The 18,846-nt window shown below is 42.6% G+C and overlaps 1 protein-coding gene across 1 annotated transcript; it reads right to left on the bottom strand.

Annotated features, from left to right (window-relative positions):
• Positions 1–4,437: 4,437 nt before the first annotated feature.
• On the bottom strand, positions 4,438–14,430 carry LOC117362895 (protocadherin-8-like). Its single transcript, XM_033949984.1, has 4 exons — positions 11,992–14,430; positions 11,501–11,568; positions 11,270–11,388; positions 4,438–4,763 (listed from the first exon to the last, which is right to left on the bottom strand). Exons 1-4 carry the CDS (start codon positions 14,428–14,430, stop codon positions 4,438–4,440), a joined length of 2,952 nt encoding a protein of 983 aa, XP_033805875.1.
• Between the last annotated feature and the right edge of the window lie 4,416 nt (positions 14,431–18,846).

The following is an 18,846-nucleotide window of genomic DNA, read 5'->3' as shown; positions in this document are numbered from 1 at the left end:
TCTGACAAGACCTGTCTCTCGTAAAGCTATGCTGCCTTGGGTCCTACAGTCCATTCAAGTCTAGAAATCTTACTCTTGAGAAGAATTTCCATTAGTTATTTTTAGTATTTATACACAGGTTATAGTCTAAACAGATTACATTCAGGTACTCAAGTATTTCTTCCCATCTGTCCCAGTAGGCTCACAGACTAAGTCCCTGGGGCAATGGAGTGTTAAGTGACTTGCCCAGGATCACAAGGATCAGTGTTGGGCTTGAACCTGCAACCTCAGGGTACTGAACCTGCAACCCTAACCACTAGGCCACTCCTCCAAATACACAAATTGTTGGTTTATCATCTTGTCATATAGTATAAGGACTTTTAAAATAAACACAGCTGTTATAGCACCTGCTATACATCACTTTGAGTGAATCTTTTCATAAAGGTAGTTAATAGATGAATGAAATAATCCAACCATCAATTTACTTGTATGTTAAACCAACCTCACCCATTCTTCATTATGTATTCAGTTGGAGACAGGAGACTTTTATTAATAAACATCTGAATCTCATAAAGCTCTTCCTCAGAACTTCAGGGCATAAATCCATGGCGTAATGGCACATAGATGATATTGTGAACACGACAACATGGTTTCACATATTCGTATTGCCTCTCATCAAATTGATCAAAGATAATGTGTGGCTTTTATTTATCCACAGAAAATCATAATCATTTACTTGTAATTTAAAAATGTACTCACCATTGCACTAGCTAAACTAAACTAAAACTTAACCTTATATACCAGGTCTTCAACCAAAGGAAGCTCGACACGGTTAACAATAAATTAAAAAAAAAATAAAATAAAGTAAACTGAAATACAAGAGTTAGCTTCCACTGTGGGGGTCAGGAAAAGATTATTCATAATATAATATCAGGACCAGCAGTCAGAACAGAATTATTGAAGGCATAGAGCCCACTATCCAGACCGCAGGAGGTAGCCTGCCTAAATCCCTTGGTTGGTGGTGAGTCTGAATATTCCATGCTGGGTCAATTTCAGTGACCAGCATTTCAATATCCGAGGGGGGGGGGCTGCCTATTATAAATTAACCAGTTAAGCTGATAGTCACGGCTAACCTGTTAAGTTATAACAGGCAAAGATAGGACTGCTATTGAAGAAGTTCATTTTGCCCACTAAACTTAGACGATCAGGGCTGAATATTGCTTGTAATCGCACAACATAACCAGTTAACTTTTAGAAGGAATTTCAAGTTATCTCCTGCTAAATATTTGCAGATAGCCAGTTAAATGCTATTTAACTGGTTAATGGCCTTTTCTAGCCAGCTAAATAGCTTTGGAAAGGCAGGGTGGGACTTGATATACTACTTTTCTGTGCTTACAATCAAAGCGATTTACATATTATATAAGGGTACTTATTTTTTTGTACCTGGGGCAATGAAGGAATAGGTGACTTACCCAGAGTCACAAGGAGCTACCGTGGAAATCAAACCCAGTTTCCCAGCTTCACAGGGCACTGCACTAACCACAAGAATATTCCTCCTTTGAATATTGGGGGAGGGATATAATATTGATAATGAAAGGAGAAATAAATATAAATAAAGCAAAACTGGGACTGATTTCTCAGAAGCGTTCTACCAGTCTGTGGCTAAGGAAAAGCCTTTGACAAAGCAAGCCTAATTGCATTTAAACATGTTTCTCGACTTCAGCATGCACTGTTAAGCACAGTTATTAACTGATCTTTGTCAACATATGCTTTTTTCTGATCTGAAGGGTTACCTTCGAAAGCTCATCATAAAATGCATTGAGTTAGTCCAAAAAAAAAAAGTTGCTACCTTATATCCTTTGTGTTTTGTTTTATTTTTTTATTTTACCTTGGAAGGTGGACTAACACGGCCACCACACCATTTAACTGAAAACTAAAATAAGGAGGCAGCCTTTAATTCAGAGAAAATAAATATTTAATGGACAAAAAATTAAACTACAAATGTACATCATTCTAGAGCATTATCTCTTTTATGTAAAATATTTACAAATGACTTTCAGTGTAGAAAAAAAAATAAATCTTATAATTAGTTTCCTTTAGCAGCAATATCAACCATATTATGGCTTTCAGTTTTTCTCTTTGGTATAATTATGAGGGGGCCACTGACAAGTTCTCAGCCCAACCAATAAAGTTGAGGGAGTCTCCATTGAGGGCTATATACACTTATGTCCAGTGATTTTCCTTTTTTTTTTTTCTTATTATGGAACAAAAAATGTGGAAAATCACTGGACTAACCCCTTCTTATACTAAGGGCTCCTTTTAAGAAGGCACGCACTAAAATGCCATGCACGCTAGCCACTACTGCTTTCTCTTGAGCAGGCGGTTGTTTTTCGGCTAGCGCGCACTATACCAAGTGTGCACTAAAAACGCTTCGTAAAAGGAGCCCTACGGTGCGCTAACCAATTAGCACACGCTAATCAAATTAGCGCAAGCTAAACGCTAATGTGTCCATAGGCTAACATGCACGCGTTAGCATACAGCGCGCACTAAATCGATTAGCGCACCTTAGTAAAAAGAGGGCCTAAGTGTATAGCCCTGGACTGTCTCAAGGTTGGGCGGAGAACTTTTCAGCAGCCCATCATATATAACAGCAGAATTTTAGTAAAACAGATTTATATAGACTTTGTAGATACAATAGACCTACCTAAGACCTTATAATAAACAGTTTCCCGATTATGCTCCCCTTTACTTGCCTTCTATTTGTTTCAAAGAATAATTCCGAGTCATATTTTTATACTGTATTAATACTAAGGTACTGTGGCCACCATATTAATCCACTTGAATTGGATTAACATAAGGGCCCTTTTACTAAGCTGTAATAAATGTTAGCGTGTGCTTACTGCACCTTAAAATGGCTTACTGCAGTATGCACTGGCATGTGCTAAAGAATATTTTAAAATTTTTGTTGGAGGGGCATGTCTGTGGGTAGACAGTGGGTGCTTCTGCACTACTCAGTAACCAGTTAATGCAAGAAAAGCATGTGAGCCCTGACCACCTACAAAACAGGTGCCAGTAAATGCCTATATGCTGTTTTATTTAATGGCTGAATGTTAATGGCAATATTAGTGCATGCCAAAGAAATACTATCCACCTCTATGCACAATTGTAATTAGTGGAGTAAACATGGTCCACATCCCCTGAAGCAGCTAAGTGAAATGCTGGCCTTCATTGGTCATAGGCTGTTGATTCAGTATAATATAAGAAGATGGTTCTACAATACTATCAGTTAAGTATTCTGTCTAACAATTATACTGCAAGTCATAATTGAGATTTGTCCTGCCCCATTTCATGTGAGCAGTTTCATGTATACGATAAAAATTTAGAATATTTGATTTCAGGATGTAAACAGAGTGTGTTCTGTGAACTCAATAAATGCGATGGGAAGGTTTTTTATGACTATGATGAATAGTTCAGGCTGTAGAAAAGTTCTTAGCCCAGCCAAGAAGTTATTCCACACTTTTCTTGACACTTTTCGTTTCATTCCATATCATTGAAATGAAATGTGTCAAGGAAAGCGTGGAATAATTTGTACGTTTCATGGCTCCACATCATTCTCTTTAGGTTGGGCTGAGAACTTTTCAGCAGCCCCTCGTACTTTGACGTTTGGAGCTCCTTGAGGCTTTTTCCTTCCCTCCCATGTCGGTTACACCTTACCAGTTGTGATTAGTAAGGGACAGTATTTCTTTGGAGTGTTTAACAATTGGTTTCTCCCAGCTTCCCAGTTCAAGTAATAGTTGAGTCAACATTAGTGAATAGCCATTAATAGCAAAAAATAGAAAGTTGACCATTTTCTGGCTGCAATAAAAAAATGGCCTTAGTGCATGGAAAAAACTTGCTTGTGCTAAGGCCACTTATTACCATAGCTTAGTAAAATGACCATATAATGCATTAACAATGCTCCATGTATATTACGTAGTCTAGTAAAAAGGTCTCACCTACAACATTTGGCATTACCTACCAGTATATTTCTACTTTAGTAGTAAAAAGTGTTCAAGTTTTGGAATAGCTGGACACTTCTCCTAAGGTCACTGTTAAAACCATATTCATGCACATAACCCAGTAAAGCACAAGCTTTTGACAAGGAACAGCACAATCTCATATGCTGGGATCTAACTCACTGTTCCTAAGCATGATTAGTTTGCAAAAGCGTTATAAATGATTAGCCTTCCTTGCAAACAAAATAGTCTAAAGTAAATAGGACATCATGCTGAATTGATTTACCCTAAATGCCTATTCTAAATTTTAAATAGATGTTCTATCGCTGCAGCTTTAACCTACTTTGCTAGTTTGTACAATTATTTACATAGTTCAGTGAATAATAAAGGCCGTATTTTGACAGACATAGATAAAGTCAGGACATTATCAAGACACCTTCTACTTTTTTGTGAGTCATGGTTTTTAGAAGGATGTAGCTACTTCAGATGGACTAAGATGAAAAATAGTCCCTGAAACGTTTGCAGCTTCTTTTGATGACTGGATAGATGAAGATGGCCGCCTGTTCTCCACACTGCTCTGTGGCCTCTCTGTTTTTGGAATGCTAACTTGGTGATAGGACTCACTGGATGATTTTGGGTGATGTAAATGCACGTTGTGTTCTCTGTGCTGGGATGCATGCCAGTAAACAGGAGCTAGAGAATAAGCAATCATTTTCCCCCTGCCGCACTGTGGCTGGTGGCAACCTCCTTCATTACTGTAAAGACTTCCAACTTCATGGATGGGATAACCTTGAAGAGAAATAACACACTTAAGGTTTTGCAATCTATATGCCTGAATGGTTTCTGATACTGAGAGAGGTGCTGGGATGTAACACAGGTATAGAAAGCTAACCAGGTAATAAGTATAGAAACCCAACCAGGTCGTGCATGTGCAAGACCGGAGGGTTAGGACTTCGATGGGAAGATAGGACTCAATGGGAAACCAAGGTGGCAAGGGGGCCCCTTCTAGTGATTCAGACAGGTCGTGACCTGTTTGGGCCGCCGCGGGAGTGGACTGCTGGGCAGGATGGACCTATGGTCTGACCCGGCGGAGGCACTGCTTATGTTCTTATGTTCTTATGTTCTTATGTTCTTATGTTTCTACCAAATTTCTAAAATACTTTCAGAAAACAAATACCTGTAAACATCATAGTGGTCCTTTTACTAAGGCGTGCTAGCCGATTTAACGTGCGCTAAATATTAGCATGCGCTAAATGCTAATGCGTCCAGACATGTTAAGGGATAACAACATCAGCAAAATGGTCAACAGCTGTTCTTTGGTGTTCTTGCAAGTTATGACAGTAACCCCCTGTTTTACGAAGGTGCGCTTTGCGTTTTAGGGCGCACTAAATATATGCGTGCGCTAACTGCTAACGCATCCATAGACTAACATGCACGCATTCGTGTTTAGCACACACTAAAACGCATCGTGCGCCTTAGTAAAAGGAGCCTTTAGTGTAATCATATGCTCCCAAACTAAACAGAAGCATTGTTTTTTTGTGTTTTTGTGCATTTTACCTTTCAAAAAAATATCAGGGCTTATTTATTAACCAAGTGCTATTCAGTCCAATGCTGTTGCCAAGAAAGCATTGTACTGTGATAAGGAAAGGAAATTTAACTTGAATGGATGTTTTGTCCATTGCTAAATTCATACAACCTCATACAATTTATCTATCTATTTATTTAAATAATTTTCTATCCTGTTCTCCCCAAACAGCTCAGAACGGGTTACAGGTTAACAGGTTCACACAGGTTCAAGCTATTCAACAGCTGAAAGCACCAATAGTGAGAGCAATTTCTCCTCAAGTCCCTCCTCCCTGTGCCAGTTCCAGTCTCAAGGGAAAATGCTTCTTCTTTACTTTATGAATTGTAGTTCATCCCTCCTCTCCCATGTTTATCAATGTTAATAATTACGAGTTCTTACCCATTATTTATAATTGTATGTACTGTATTGTTTGTTTTATTTTTATATTTAATAATTGTTAAATTTAATTGTACATCGCTTAGAATATTTGATTAAGCGATTGATCAAGTCATCTAATAAACTTGAAACTTGAAACTTAAGTACCTGAATAAATTCATGTAAACCCTTCTGAGCTCCCCTGGAAAAACGGTATAGAAAACTGAATAAATACAAATAAAATCTCAAAATGGCTGCCTGGATTTTCAGGAGCACTCTCTTGAGACTGCTTCTGGAAGTCCTGGAAGCCATTTTAACCTGTAGCCGGCCATGTGCAGAAGTAAGTAAGGATGCTTCTGCACCCACTATCCACCAATAACAAGGTAGATCCAGGAGGGGACTGATGCTGAGGTGGGGAGAGGGAAGATGCAGCAGGAGGAATATTTTTGGTCAGGGAGAGGTGAAGTCGGGATTGAGTGGGGGGCCTGCACACATAGTTTTGGTTCCAATAAAAATTGTGCAGTGCCTGTCGACAAGCATTTTTGGCCAACACCAAAACAAAGCCAAACACAGATTTTGGACCAGTTTCAGCACCGAAACCAAAATTCAGTCGGCCTCTAATACCATACCCGCACTCCTAAGTCAGGGTATGTGGAGTAGAGCTCAGTCTCTTAAATTTACTGCTAATGCTAACTGTAAAATGTGCATGAAGTCAAAGAGAACGTCCTCCTGGAGTTCATGAGATATAACATGTATCTAGATATATTTGGAAGTCCGTTTTGGTCAAGCCTGTGATACCCAAAATAATGGGGAAATATTTTGGTATCTTCTATATGATCTCTTCTGTTTCTCCATCCGAATCACACCTTTTTCACTTAAAAATATAATCAGCTTGTACAAAAACTCCCGTTAAATAAACATTTTTAAATTGGAAATCATAATTTTACCTTATTTCTCTGATACTGACTTTTGAAATGGATAAGCAAAATGCCACAATTTCTCTTTCAAATTAAAAATATGAGTACCCATAAAAATATGCCCTTATAATACACTGGCCCTCTTTTACTAAGGTGCGCTAACCGATTAGCGTACGCTAATCAATTTAGCATGCACTAAACGCTAACGCATGCATGTTAGTCTATGGATGCATTAGCATTTAGCATGTGCTAATTCGATTAGTGCGCGCTAATCGGTTAGCACGCCTTAGTAAAAGAGGGGGTATGTATTATCCAAACCAGATGTTTCTCCTGCCTAAAACTGGAAAGTTCTATAGTAAATCCATCTTTATCCTTATAATAACTGGTAAATAAATACATGATTTATTTTATAAGGTTTCTATCAATCTACCATTATATCACTAGACATAAACAAAATATGATTTTATATTGTGCTTTTAAGTAGTGACTTCCCATACTTTTATGATGATACACTGATTACAAATTATTGTTAAATCGATGATGAATTATTGCTAGAGCAGCGTGCATACATACTGTATATACACGTTTGAGGGTGGTTTGAAAAGTTTAGTAAAAATAGCAAGTTAAACAACATAGGGCTCCTTTTACTAAGCTGCAATAGCGGTTTTAGCACGCTAAATTGCCACGCACGCCAGACGCTAACCCCAGCATTGAGCTGGCATTAGTTCTAGCCGCGTAGTGCGGGTTTAACGTGCGCTAAAATTCTGCATGCGCTAAAAACGCTATCGCAGCTTAGTAAAAGGAGCCCATAGTCTCCATTAAGGGGAAGATTCTGTATAGGATGACGGAGTCTCAACAGCTGCCTAAGAAGCGGCTGAGAATTGCAGGCCGATGTCCTATATAGATTTGCGTCTGCCATAATGGACAGACACCTAACCCCACCTAAACACCCCCCCTCCACACACACACACACATACAGTTCTCTAACTGGCACCCATGTCACAGGCGCCAGTTACAGAATCACGCCTCAAAACTAGATGTGGCCAGCTGAACTGATTGTAGCAAGGGAGTCCCTGATCAGCTGAGCTAGCAGAGTGCTGCGATCAGCTAAGCTGCTGCTGCTGCAGGGAACCCTCCACAAAGTCCCCTGGCAGAAGGGATGTCCACTCTGTCCTGCTGGAAACCCCTGTAACTTCCAACTCCCCCCGCCCCCAACCGGTGACACCACGCCTATCTTTGTCAAGGGATCCCAACACTCCCCGACACTCTCTGACACCCCCAACACCCCCCAATATCCCCAGACATCCCACCTGACCCTCCAATACTCCCCGACACCCCTGACACCCCCCAACACCAACCACACCCAAACATCCCACCGCCAACACCTCCAGAACCTCCCTGTACCGTTAGAAGATGGACAGCAAGGAGGATGCCCACTCCCACAGGCAAGTCTGTCTATTCCAAAATGGGGGGTGTTGTGGAATGCAGGGAGTGTCAGAGGGTGTTGGAGTGTCAGGTAGGGTGTCAGGGGTGTTAGGGGGGGAGTGTTGGGGTGTTGGGGGATCGATGGGGCCTGGTGGCAGGAGGGATTAGGCATTCCTCCTGCTGACTTGATTAGGGGGATGTTAGGGTGTTAGGCAGGAGGGAGTGGGCATCCCTCCTGCCACATAGATGTGTGGGGGGTGAAAGCATTGGGGGTGTTAGGCAAGAGAGAGTGAGCATCCCTCCTGCTACACTGATGTGGGTGTTGGGGGGTCCTCTGCCATTTCTAGCTCAACTGATCGTGACAGGGATATTATCCCCCCCCAACCACCTGAGTCAGCAGGACTCCTCAAAGTCACTGCTTCGGGGAGTCCTGCTGGCTCAGCTGATCAGAGATTTCCTTACCATGATCAGCTGAGCCGGCAGCAGCATCTATGTTTAGGATGAAATGTAGGCCAGCATTTTGCAGGCCTATATTTCAGATGTCTGTCACAGCTCTAGGGAGACGTGTAGGGATGCTTAAACTCACCCAAGGTCACTTCTAGGCAAAAAAAACACACCCACTGTCAGCCTTGGGGGAGCTTAATTGTCCCTATGCATCTCCCTAAACATGCGACAAATGCCTGTAGGCATCCTACCTCAAGTAGTTTTGGTTTTTGGGGGGTTTTTTTTAATGTTTGTCCCGATTGGCTGACAGACGGCAGTGGGACACCTACTGGCAACTGCAATTGGGATATTTATTTGCAGAATCAGCTCCTTAGTCCAGCGAGTGTATAGCCCTCGATGAAAACTACATTGTTTATCTTGCTTTTTTACCAAACTAATTGAAAGAGGGATATAGGGATGACTATACTGATGAATATAGGCAGATACAATAACTAGAGCGACACAAATATACAATAAATCCATATTTCAACTGGCCATATTGAATTGAATTCCCCACCCCCATCACCACCACCTATCTCCATACTTCCCCTTACATTGCTGTATCCCACCCTGGAGACACTTCTCTCCCCCCCCCCTCCAACACACACACACACACACACACACACACTTCAACATGGCCTATCATCCTTCTTCTCCATTAATATATCTGGCTACCACTAGTTCTCGCTATCACTGTTTGTTTAAGATTGAAGGATTCCAAAGCACGTTTTCCTTACTGTATTCTTTTTTGTTCTGGTTGCATTGTTTTATTTCATATTCTTTGAGATAACTTTAACAAAATAAAAAACTAAAACAATGCAGTATAAATGGTTAAAAAAAAAACCAACCAACTAGGCCAAGTTTTTAAACGTTATGATTTTTGGGTGGTCTGCTGGTGTGGAGTCACAGTAGTTTAGACTTCGTCTACATATCAGATTCTGCTGCATCCAGATTAGATTGATAAACATTATACAACTTTTCAAACCATTTCCATTTATTAAATAGCATTACTTATTGCTCTCTTTTACCTCGGGTTATCAAGGCACAGAGCAAGCAGTGTAATAAATAAATACTGTAGTTGGCACCCACATTTTAACACAGCACATAAACTGACCATTGAGCAAACTGGCATATCATCTGCTGTTGCATCTTTTCAGGTCTGGGCATTTCTCTTCCTCAAACTGCCCTCATGAAAGACAAGTATCTTTGCCCCCTTCCCCCCTGAAATTCACAGCAGACAGAGGCAGCAAGGTAAGCAGACTCCCTTCAGCTGATACCGCCGTGGCTTTTCCGCTGCCACATTTTGTCAACAGGAAACAATATCAAAGAAGCAGGACATGGCAGTTGAAAGGACCTGGAGGTACCAGCCAGAGGCAGTCTGTTTAATTTTCTGTCTCTGCCAGGTCCCTGCTGTGGTTTTTCAGGTCCTAAGGGGGAGGAGAGGGTTAGAGCGATGCCAGGTTGTACGGGGGAGAGGGGGAAGAGAAAGTGAGAAGTGTCATGATCTTGGGGTGAGGGGAGAGAAGAAGACAGATAGATGCCTTAACCTACATGTGTTGGGGGGGAGTGGGGACAGAGGGAAGAGAATGAGACCTGAGGAAGAAAAGATGAGCAATGATACTGAACCAAAAAGGGTAAGCAGAGAATGAGAATGACTGGACCCTGGAGAGGAGAGATGCTGAACTAGTGGAAGGACAGAGTGATGCCAGTCTGTGAAGGGGGAGAAGGAGAGATTGGGCCCAGGGTGAGTAGTGTGGAAGGAAGGGAAGAGAGGCAATAAGCTGGATAAGCAGAAGAACAGGGACACAGAGAAGAGATGTCAGATATAGGGCAGGTTTCTGAACTTGAGAGGATAGGGAAAGGGGCGACGGATTGATAATGGACATAAAGAGAAAAGAAATATGAAAACAATGGGAGACAGAGTTTATAAAAAAAAACAGAAAAGCAGAAAAGAGAAACAACAAAGGTAGAAAAAAAGTATTTTTTTCTGAATTTATTAATTGTAACATGTCATCTTTCAGAAAGGTTCATCTCTGATATTTTGCATTTCATTTTCTATTTCTTTCACTATGACAGGTTTTCTATATAGGTCTGGAATGTGTTTGCTCATTGCAGGGTTTGTTTACTGGAGCTTTGAAGGGATTTCTCCTCCTCCTCTCCCCCCCCCCCCCCATTTTCTACTATCTTGGGAGAGATGGTATTATTGGGGGGAGGGGGGCCTCATCTTAATTTTTCAGCCCAGGGCCCATTCAGTCCTAGCTATGCCACTGTTCACCACTAATAAATTTAGCTCTAGTTCTAATATTTGATAAATGAGACTTAACCTTTTATTACGTGCCTATGCTGTAATTCATTAAGTCGCTAGGAGTCGATGGCACCTAACTATGCTGACTGTTTAGATTTATGTTATCCTGTTATATCCTGTTGTCTGCAGTTTGAAGAGATAGATAGATAGATAGATAGATAGATAGATAGATAGATAGATAGATAGATAGATAGATAGATAGATAGATGAGAATAATCACACTTACCTCTGATCTGCTCAGGTTGTTTCTTGCAGCCCTCACCACTAAAGTCAGAATCACTGTCATTAAAGTCGCTGTCACCTTTCCCACTGTCCTTCATGCTGAATTCATCTGGATTGGAGCAGCTGTCGGAAACCCAAAGAGGTGAAAGGTAACCCCATTTTCTATATCAAGGACTACATAAACCATGCATAATTTAAACAAAAACAACAACAACTTGCATAAATAGTGCATTACCTAAAGGTCAAGGAAGATTTGCCTTCATGCCGGAGGGATATTGGATGTGATGAGACAGAAGCTGAATTCTGTGAAGAAAACCACAGATATGCTAATGAACTTTCAATGCTTTTCAAATGTTTTAACACAGGCACAGTAAAGAAGAAAATGTTCACCAGCAGATCCCTAATCCTATAATTATAAGAAAAGAAAGAGTATGACTTGAATCCATTTTGAATACACTTGTATAAAAAAACAACAACAAATAATTTGAGCCCTATCATGATGTCACCAGTGAAACGTTCTCCCACAGAAAGGTGACTATAGCACATGCTGAAACATGGGGCATTTGTAGAGTTACCATGTGACTCCAGAAAAAAGAGGACAGATTAAGACATCCAGGTTTTACTTCCATTGAAAAGCAATGGAAGTAAATCCTATATCCATCCTTTTCTGGAGCCCTATGATAACCCTAGGCCTCATTTGTAAAATAACACATTTAAGAACTTTACCTTGGAATTTGAGCACCTGATTCCATCCTGCTGCATGTAAAAACACATGGATTCTTTGCTGTCTGAATGGGAAGTTTCATTGCAGTCCTCGGATTCTGTGTTAACGGAGAGTTGGCAGGAGTCTGGTTGGGACCCAGTCCCAGAACTGTCAGATTCCGAGAAGACTGGACTTTTAATCAACACGGTACCTGTGCAACTCTCAGGCTGCTCAGAATCTGGCTCAAAATCATTGGATTTCTTCCAGTATGTCGAAGCCACGATAATGATAGCAAAAACAAGCAGACCACAGCCTCCAGCTAACACAGCAATAAAGATAATGGAAAAATTCCACTCCTGCAGCTGTCCCTCAGTGGGCTCTATGACCACAATTTGTTCACTAGATGGAGCTGTTTCTGTAAGGATAAAATTAATAGTGGCAGTGGAAGATAGGCATGGCCTGCCATGATCATGAACTGCAATTAGAACTGTCAAAGAGTGTGAAAAGTCTTCACCCAATCTTCTTCGTAAAGAAAGTTCACCTGTTACTTTATGGATGGCAAAGAGCTTGTGGTTGTCCTGTAAGATAGCGTATGACAAGTCCGAGTTCAACCCTTCATCTGCATCTTTAGCTTTTATCTGCATTATGAGATAGTTTACTGGGGCTCTGATTGGTAACAGCATGTCGGCAGATTGGTTTTTTAGAGGGGGAAATGTGAATACTGGAGCGTTGTCATTTTGATCTACAATTGTTATCTTAACCAGAGCACGGCTTGAGAGCTGAGGGGATCCTCCGTCGCTCGCTTGGATTTCCAGTTCCAGATGTTTCAGATCTTCATAGTCGAAAGAACTCCGGGCATGTAAGGATCCTGTCTCTGGATCGATGAAAACAAAATTGGAGACAGGAGCGTCTAGCATCACTGCCTCCAGTAACTGATACTTAACTTTCCCGTTGCGTCCCAGGTCGGGATCTCTGGCCACCACGGTGGTGATATAGGCCCCCGGGGCGTTATTCTCCAGCACGGACACTTCGTAGACGGCCCTGGTGAAGAAGGGGGCGTTGTCGTTCTCGTCGCTCACCCGGATGGTGTACTGCCGGATGGTTTTGAAAGGAGGGGAGCCTAAGTCTTCGGCCACCACGGTGAGGTTGTACTCGGGGATCTTCTCCCTGTCCAGAGCGGCGCTGCTGACGATCATGTAGCTGTCCTCGTAGGCTTGCTGCAGCTTGAAATGCTCGTGGCCGTGCAGGGTGCAGCGCACTTGGCCGCTGGGTCCCGAGTCGCTGTCCGAGGTGCTGATCAGCGCCACGAAGCTGTCCGCGGCCGCCGCCTCCGTGATGTAAGCCACGCCGGCGCTGATGGAGGTGAGCGGGCTGATGCTGACGGCCGGCGCGTTGTCGTTCACGTCCGTGATGCGCACGATGACCTTGCAGGCGGCGCTGAGCGGGCTGGCGCCCAGATCCTGAGCCTGCACGTCCAGCTCGTAGGTGTCTTTCGCTTCAAAGTCCACCGGGGAGGCCAGAGCCAGGCGGCCGCTCTTGGGGTCTAGGCGGAAGACCTGGCGCACCTCGGCAGACACCTGGGGGCTGAAGCCGTAGATGACGTCCCCGTTCAGCCCTTCGTCGGGATCCAGCGCGTCCAGATCGAGTAAAAGAAAGCCGAGAGGGGCGTCTTCCGTGAGCTCCACCGTGTAAGAGTTCTGCTCAAACATCGGGCTGTTATCGTTAAAGTCCAGCACTCGCACGGCCACCACTGCACTGCCGGACCGAGCCGGGCTGCCTCCATCCTTGGCCACCACCTCTAAGGTGTAGGAGGCTTGAGTCTCCCTGTCCAGTTCTTTCATCAGCACCAGATCCGCATATAACTCCCCGTCTGCCCTCCTCTGCACTTCAAGGCTAAAATGGCTATTAACAGAAATCTGGAAACTCTGGATGGAGTTTGAGCCGACATCTTCGTCCACAGCTACTTCTAAGGGAAAACGAGTGCCCAGAGCAGCATTTTCCCACACCTCCAAGGAAATCTCTTCTCTGGGGAAGCGTGGGGAATTGTCATTGATGTCTCTCACCTCTACCTCCACGTGAAGCAATTTGAACTGATCCTTGGAGAAAGTGATTGCATCGAAAGCCAAGACACAGTGCAAGAGTTGGCCGCAAATTTGTTCTCGGTCCATGCGCTCGCCGATGCTGAGCTGCCCGTCATTTTCTCTCACGCGTATCAGCGAGCCGTTCAGCTGCTTCATCAGGCGGAAACTGCTGGTTGGCCTATCTGCAGAATTGAAGAGCAGGTCTTCGGACAGCACTCCGATCACCGTGCCGGGGGCACCTTCCTCGTAGGTGTAATATCTGCTAATTTCACAAAGTGATAATGAAACAAAGAGATTCAGGAACAGCAGAAAAAACAACAGGGCTCCAGGACCGGCAAAAGGGGTGAAGTCCCAAATAATGCCTTTTCTTCTGTAATTCATATTTGCTGATCGTCAACAGCAAAATATTTCCCAATTGTTAACCGAAAAATGTCCAAGTAATCAATTCTCTTAGTCCTCTGTTTGCTGATTTAAATCTTTTTAACTGCAACTTTCTTTCCCTTAGCAGATAAACCTCAAACTGTTGCTGTCACTTTCTCGCCAGACGTTATATCTGTAAAGAAGCTTGATCCCTGGCCAGTCCTTTTATCCCTGAGCACAAATGGTCGAACAGACCAACAGACCGAACAAATGAGAATGTGACTTGAAGAGAGATCAGCAGGAGGTCGACAAAGATATCACAGTTTTAAACTGGTATATTCTACCCATACAAACAACAAAAAGTACAGTCCTGCGATAGAGTCTGTAGGCCCTAACTATAATAATGGCAATCAGGAATTCTTTAATTGAAACCATCTTTCCTTTTGCAGGAAAAAGATAGAAATTAAACAATTTTGTATTTCTTGAAACACAATGACAGAACAGGAACCATAAAAGTAATTCAAGATCATTGTGCAAAATAATAAGTGAGCTTCTAGTTTCCTTGCTAATTATGCTTATTTTTATTGGCATCTTTCTATATCACCCTCAATTAAAAGTATCAGATCAGTTTTCAAATTAATAAAATGTTAATTGTTGCTCATTTATCTGAACAGGATTACTTGATCATTTCTAAACCTTTGGAACTCAATTAATCTACTGTCCAACAAATGGGAGATTATTGAGAAGATTTAGATGTCATTTACACAAGTAAATCATGGTAATAATACTAATAATACTAATAATTTATTTTTATATATCGCCATACCCAAAAGTGCTGGGCGGTTCACAACAATTAAGCATAGTACAAACAATGTAAATCATTTCAGATTCGACAAGTTATGTGCATACAATTTAAGGAGAAATATATACAATATAAAAAAGATGCAAGCAATTTCAAAATGGAATACAAATTGTTAGAATAATAAAATACATTAAGAACCCAATCTGTTGAATAATTGAGTTTTTATCTGTTTTCTAAAATCAAGATAAGAGGAGGCTTCTAACATAGTATTAGCAAGCCATAAATTCAGTTTGGCTGCCTGAAAAGAAAAGGTTCTTTCAAGGAACCTTTTGTAATGACATAATTTTAATGAAGGATATGCAAACAAGTATATTCTTCGAGAGCTACCCATATAGCTAGTGGTTTTAGAAAATATGCTACAGTACTTACATATATATGCCAGTAGCATGCAGATATTTGAAGGAGGTATGTTCTGGGTGATGTTTGGGTGGACCCTCAAGTATTCTGTTTTCTAGAATAACAATATGCATACATCCTGGAAAATTTCCCTGAATGCATTTCACTTATTTAGCTAACTTCTTATTTAGCTAACTTATTTAGCTAACTTCTTCTGGGCCAAGAACTTGAAGGGGGAATTGTGCATACCTCTCTGGGGTTAATTATGGAGGGTAGCTCCTTGATCAGCTCCCTATTAATGTGCAAGTTTCCAAAATTCACTGCTTACATGTGTGTAAGTAGCAAAATGACTGCTTGAGAGAGTAAGTGGTGCTACTTCCATTTGCCTTGAATGATGCTGCTCTTCTTTGAGCATTCTCTTTTGTAAAATGACTCCTGATGTGCATCATGCCAAATACCAACATAAAAATTCATATTCAAATCTAAAAATTGAATACAAAATTATCTTCATGGCCTGTTAAGCATGGAAAAAGTTGAAGATTACAGTCTCCCCAACATGTAGACTCTGTGGTCTGCATTCCCTTAAAACATCAAATGCAATGTTTAAACTTATACCAAAGTACAGTGGTACCTCGGTTTGCGAGTGCACTGGTTTGCGAGTGTTTTGCAAGACAAGCAAAACATTCGCAAAATCAGCGCCTCAGAAACCGAGTGTGCCTCGATTTATGAGCGACACCCCCCCCCTCGTGATCCGGAATCCTCCCACCTGCGATCCGACACCCTCTGCTTGCGTCGCACCCCCTCCCCGCCACGATCTAGCATCCCCCAGGCATCCACCCGATCACATTTCTTACCCCCGTTTGGCACTGGCACAAGCACCAACGCACAGGATATGCTGGTGCCGGTGCCCAAAGATCTGCCTCCGTGCTGGGCCTTGAGCATCTGCGCATGCTCAAGGCCTTCGGGTTCCCGTTTTCTCCGAGATTCTTAGATCTCTGAGAATCTCGGAGAGAATGGGAACCCGAAGGCCTTGAGCATGCGCAGATGCTCAAGGCCCAGCATGAAGGAGGCAGATCTTCGGGCACCGGCATGTCCTGTGCGTTGGTGCCGGTGCTGGTGCCAAACAGGGGTAAGAAATGTGATCGAGTGGGTGGATGGATGCCTGGGGGATGCCGGATCGCGGCAGAGAGAGGGTGCGATGTGAATGGGGGGGTCGCTGGATCATGGGGGGGGGTTGCCGGATTGCAGGGGGTTCGCCGGATCACGGTGGGGGGGCGGAACAAGCGGGGGGGGGATGGTGGATCAGTGGGAGGGGGCTTCATGAGCGGGGGGAGCAATGCCGGGTCTTGGGGGGGTGGGAACATATCAAAGCGAGTTTCCATTATTTCCTATGGGGAAACTTGCTTTGATATACGATTATTTTGGTTTACGAGCATGCTTCTGGAATGAATTATGCTCGTAAACCAAAGTACCACTGTATTTATTTATTTTATTTATCTGTGGTATTTGATATACAATCATTTCAAATTGAGATCATATCAGGAATTTACAAGTCATGGGTAATAAATGTCATTTAAAAAAAAAAAACACACACATGCTGAATATCCAGGTATAAAGTGGCTTCTATAAATTATCCAGGTTCCACTGCCATTCAGTGCCAGTACCTACTAACATCCACCATACTGAATCCTATCCATAATGTACAGTACATTCATGTGCAATAGTGAGTACTATTCTTCAATAGTATATAGATAATAGATAATGCTGAGGAAGTCTGGGCTGACGACAAAGTGGAGCTGGTAATTGTAAGAGTGACAAACCTTTTGTGAGGCAAGTAAGTAAAAGTAAGAGGAAAAGAAGGTCGCTTTGATTCTCAAAAGTGGTAGCTGAGAAGGTAAGGAACAAGAGGTTAGCTTTCATAACCTGCAAAAGATCGAAGAAAGAGGAAGACAGGCAAAAATATCTGGAAAAAGTCAGAGAGGCTGGTCATGTAGTAAAGAAAGCAAAGATGCAAATGGAAGAAAAATAGCTGACACGGTAAAACGGAAGGCAAGACATTTTTTAGATATATTAGTGATAGGAAGAAGTGCAAAAGTGGCATTGTGAGACTCAAAGCTGAAGGGGAGAAATATGTAGAAGCTGATAAAGAAAAGGCTGAATTGCTTACAAATATTTCTGTTCTGTGTTCACGCCTGAAGTGCTGGGAGCGAGACCACAGAAGACAAACATGAATAGAGATGGAGGAGTGGTAGACCATGATCAATTTTCAGAGGGTTGTGTTTGTGAGGAGCTAGCTAAATTAAAGGTAGACAAAGCAATGGGGCCGGATGGTGTATTGTACATCCGAGGGTGCTGAAGGAACTTAGGGAAGTTTTGGTGGCTGACTGACATTTTCAATGAGTTTCTAGAGTCCAGAGTGGTACCAGAGGATTGGAGAAGGATGGATAAGGTCCCTCTCCACAAAAGTGGAAGTAAGGATGAAGTAGGGAATTACAGGCCAGTACCGGTAGTTCTGACTTCTGTGCTTGTACTATTAATAGGAATATGGAGGTTTTGATAATCCTGGGAGAAATCTCCAACCTACAACATGGCTGTAATATGTAGAAGTGAGCACTGAACCCTGACATTGATGCTATTAATAGAATCCTGAGATCCTTTGGACTATCTCCAGCAGAAGCCTCCTTGTCATTTTCTGACTGCAAATTGTCAGCCATTAAATACAATTCAGATGATATTACATGGCTCACTGTGGTAAGCAAATTAATGGAAACTCTTTTAAAACAGAGAATTGTGAAGTTTCTGGAATCCTTTGGGAACGGGGACGATGGGAATCCCGTGGGACCCGTGGGGATCGGCGCGGGTTCCCCCTTCAGGTTGCGGAGATCCCGTGGGGATGCTCCCTCGTAGTCACGGGGATCCCGTGGGGTTGGAGGCAGCTCGAGCTGAGTGGCTCATCTTCTTTTCCAGCCTTCCTGTAGCGTACAGTGCTCCCAGTACTCTAAGTCCACACGTAGCCGACCCGGAAGTCTTCCCCCAACATCAGAGCTGACGTCGGAGGAATGCTTCTCGTCAGCTACGTGCAGCAGCCTGAGAAGAAGTGCTGCTCTGACTAATGTCGAAAGAGGTGGTGAGATGGTTCTGTCGTGCGCCTCGCATGCCACAGAGAAGTGGAGAGAAGGAAGCAGTGAGTCTTGCGGGAGGGGGGCAGAACGGGAGGGAACAAGCAAGCGGGCACACAT

The sequence above is a fragment of the Geotrypetes seraphini genome, chromosome 6 (assembly GCF_902459505.1).
Source record: "Geotrypetes seraphini chromosome 6, aGeoSer1.1, whole genome shotgun sequence".
Classification (NCBI taxonomy): Eukaryota; Metazoa; Chordata; class Amphibia; order Gymnophiona; family Dermophiidae; genus Geotrypetes; species Geotrypetes seraphini.
The sequence above is the reverse complement of the archived record's forward strand: the minus strand, read 5'-3'. Positions and strand labels throughout refer to the sequence as shown.

Excerpts from the sequence above, each read along its gene's own strand:
- LOC117362895 (XM_033949984.1), bottom strand. The coding sequence starts at position 14,430 with ATGAATTACAGAAGAAAAGGCATTATTTGGGACTTCACCCCTTTTGCC. Across the intron at positions 11,569-11,991 it reads TCAGGTGCTCAAATTCCAAG|AATTCAGCTTCTGTCTCATC; the intron begins GTAAAGTTCTTA and ends TTTTCTTCACAG. Across the intron at positions 4,764-11,269 it reads ACAACCTGAGCAGATCAGAG|GTTATCCCATCCATGAAGTT; the intron begins GTAAGTGTGATT and ends TTTCTCTTCAAG.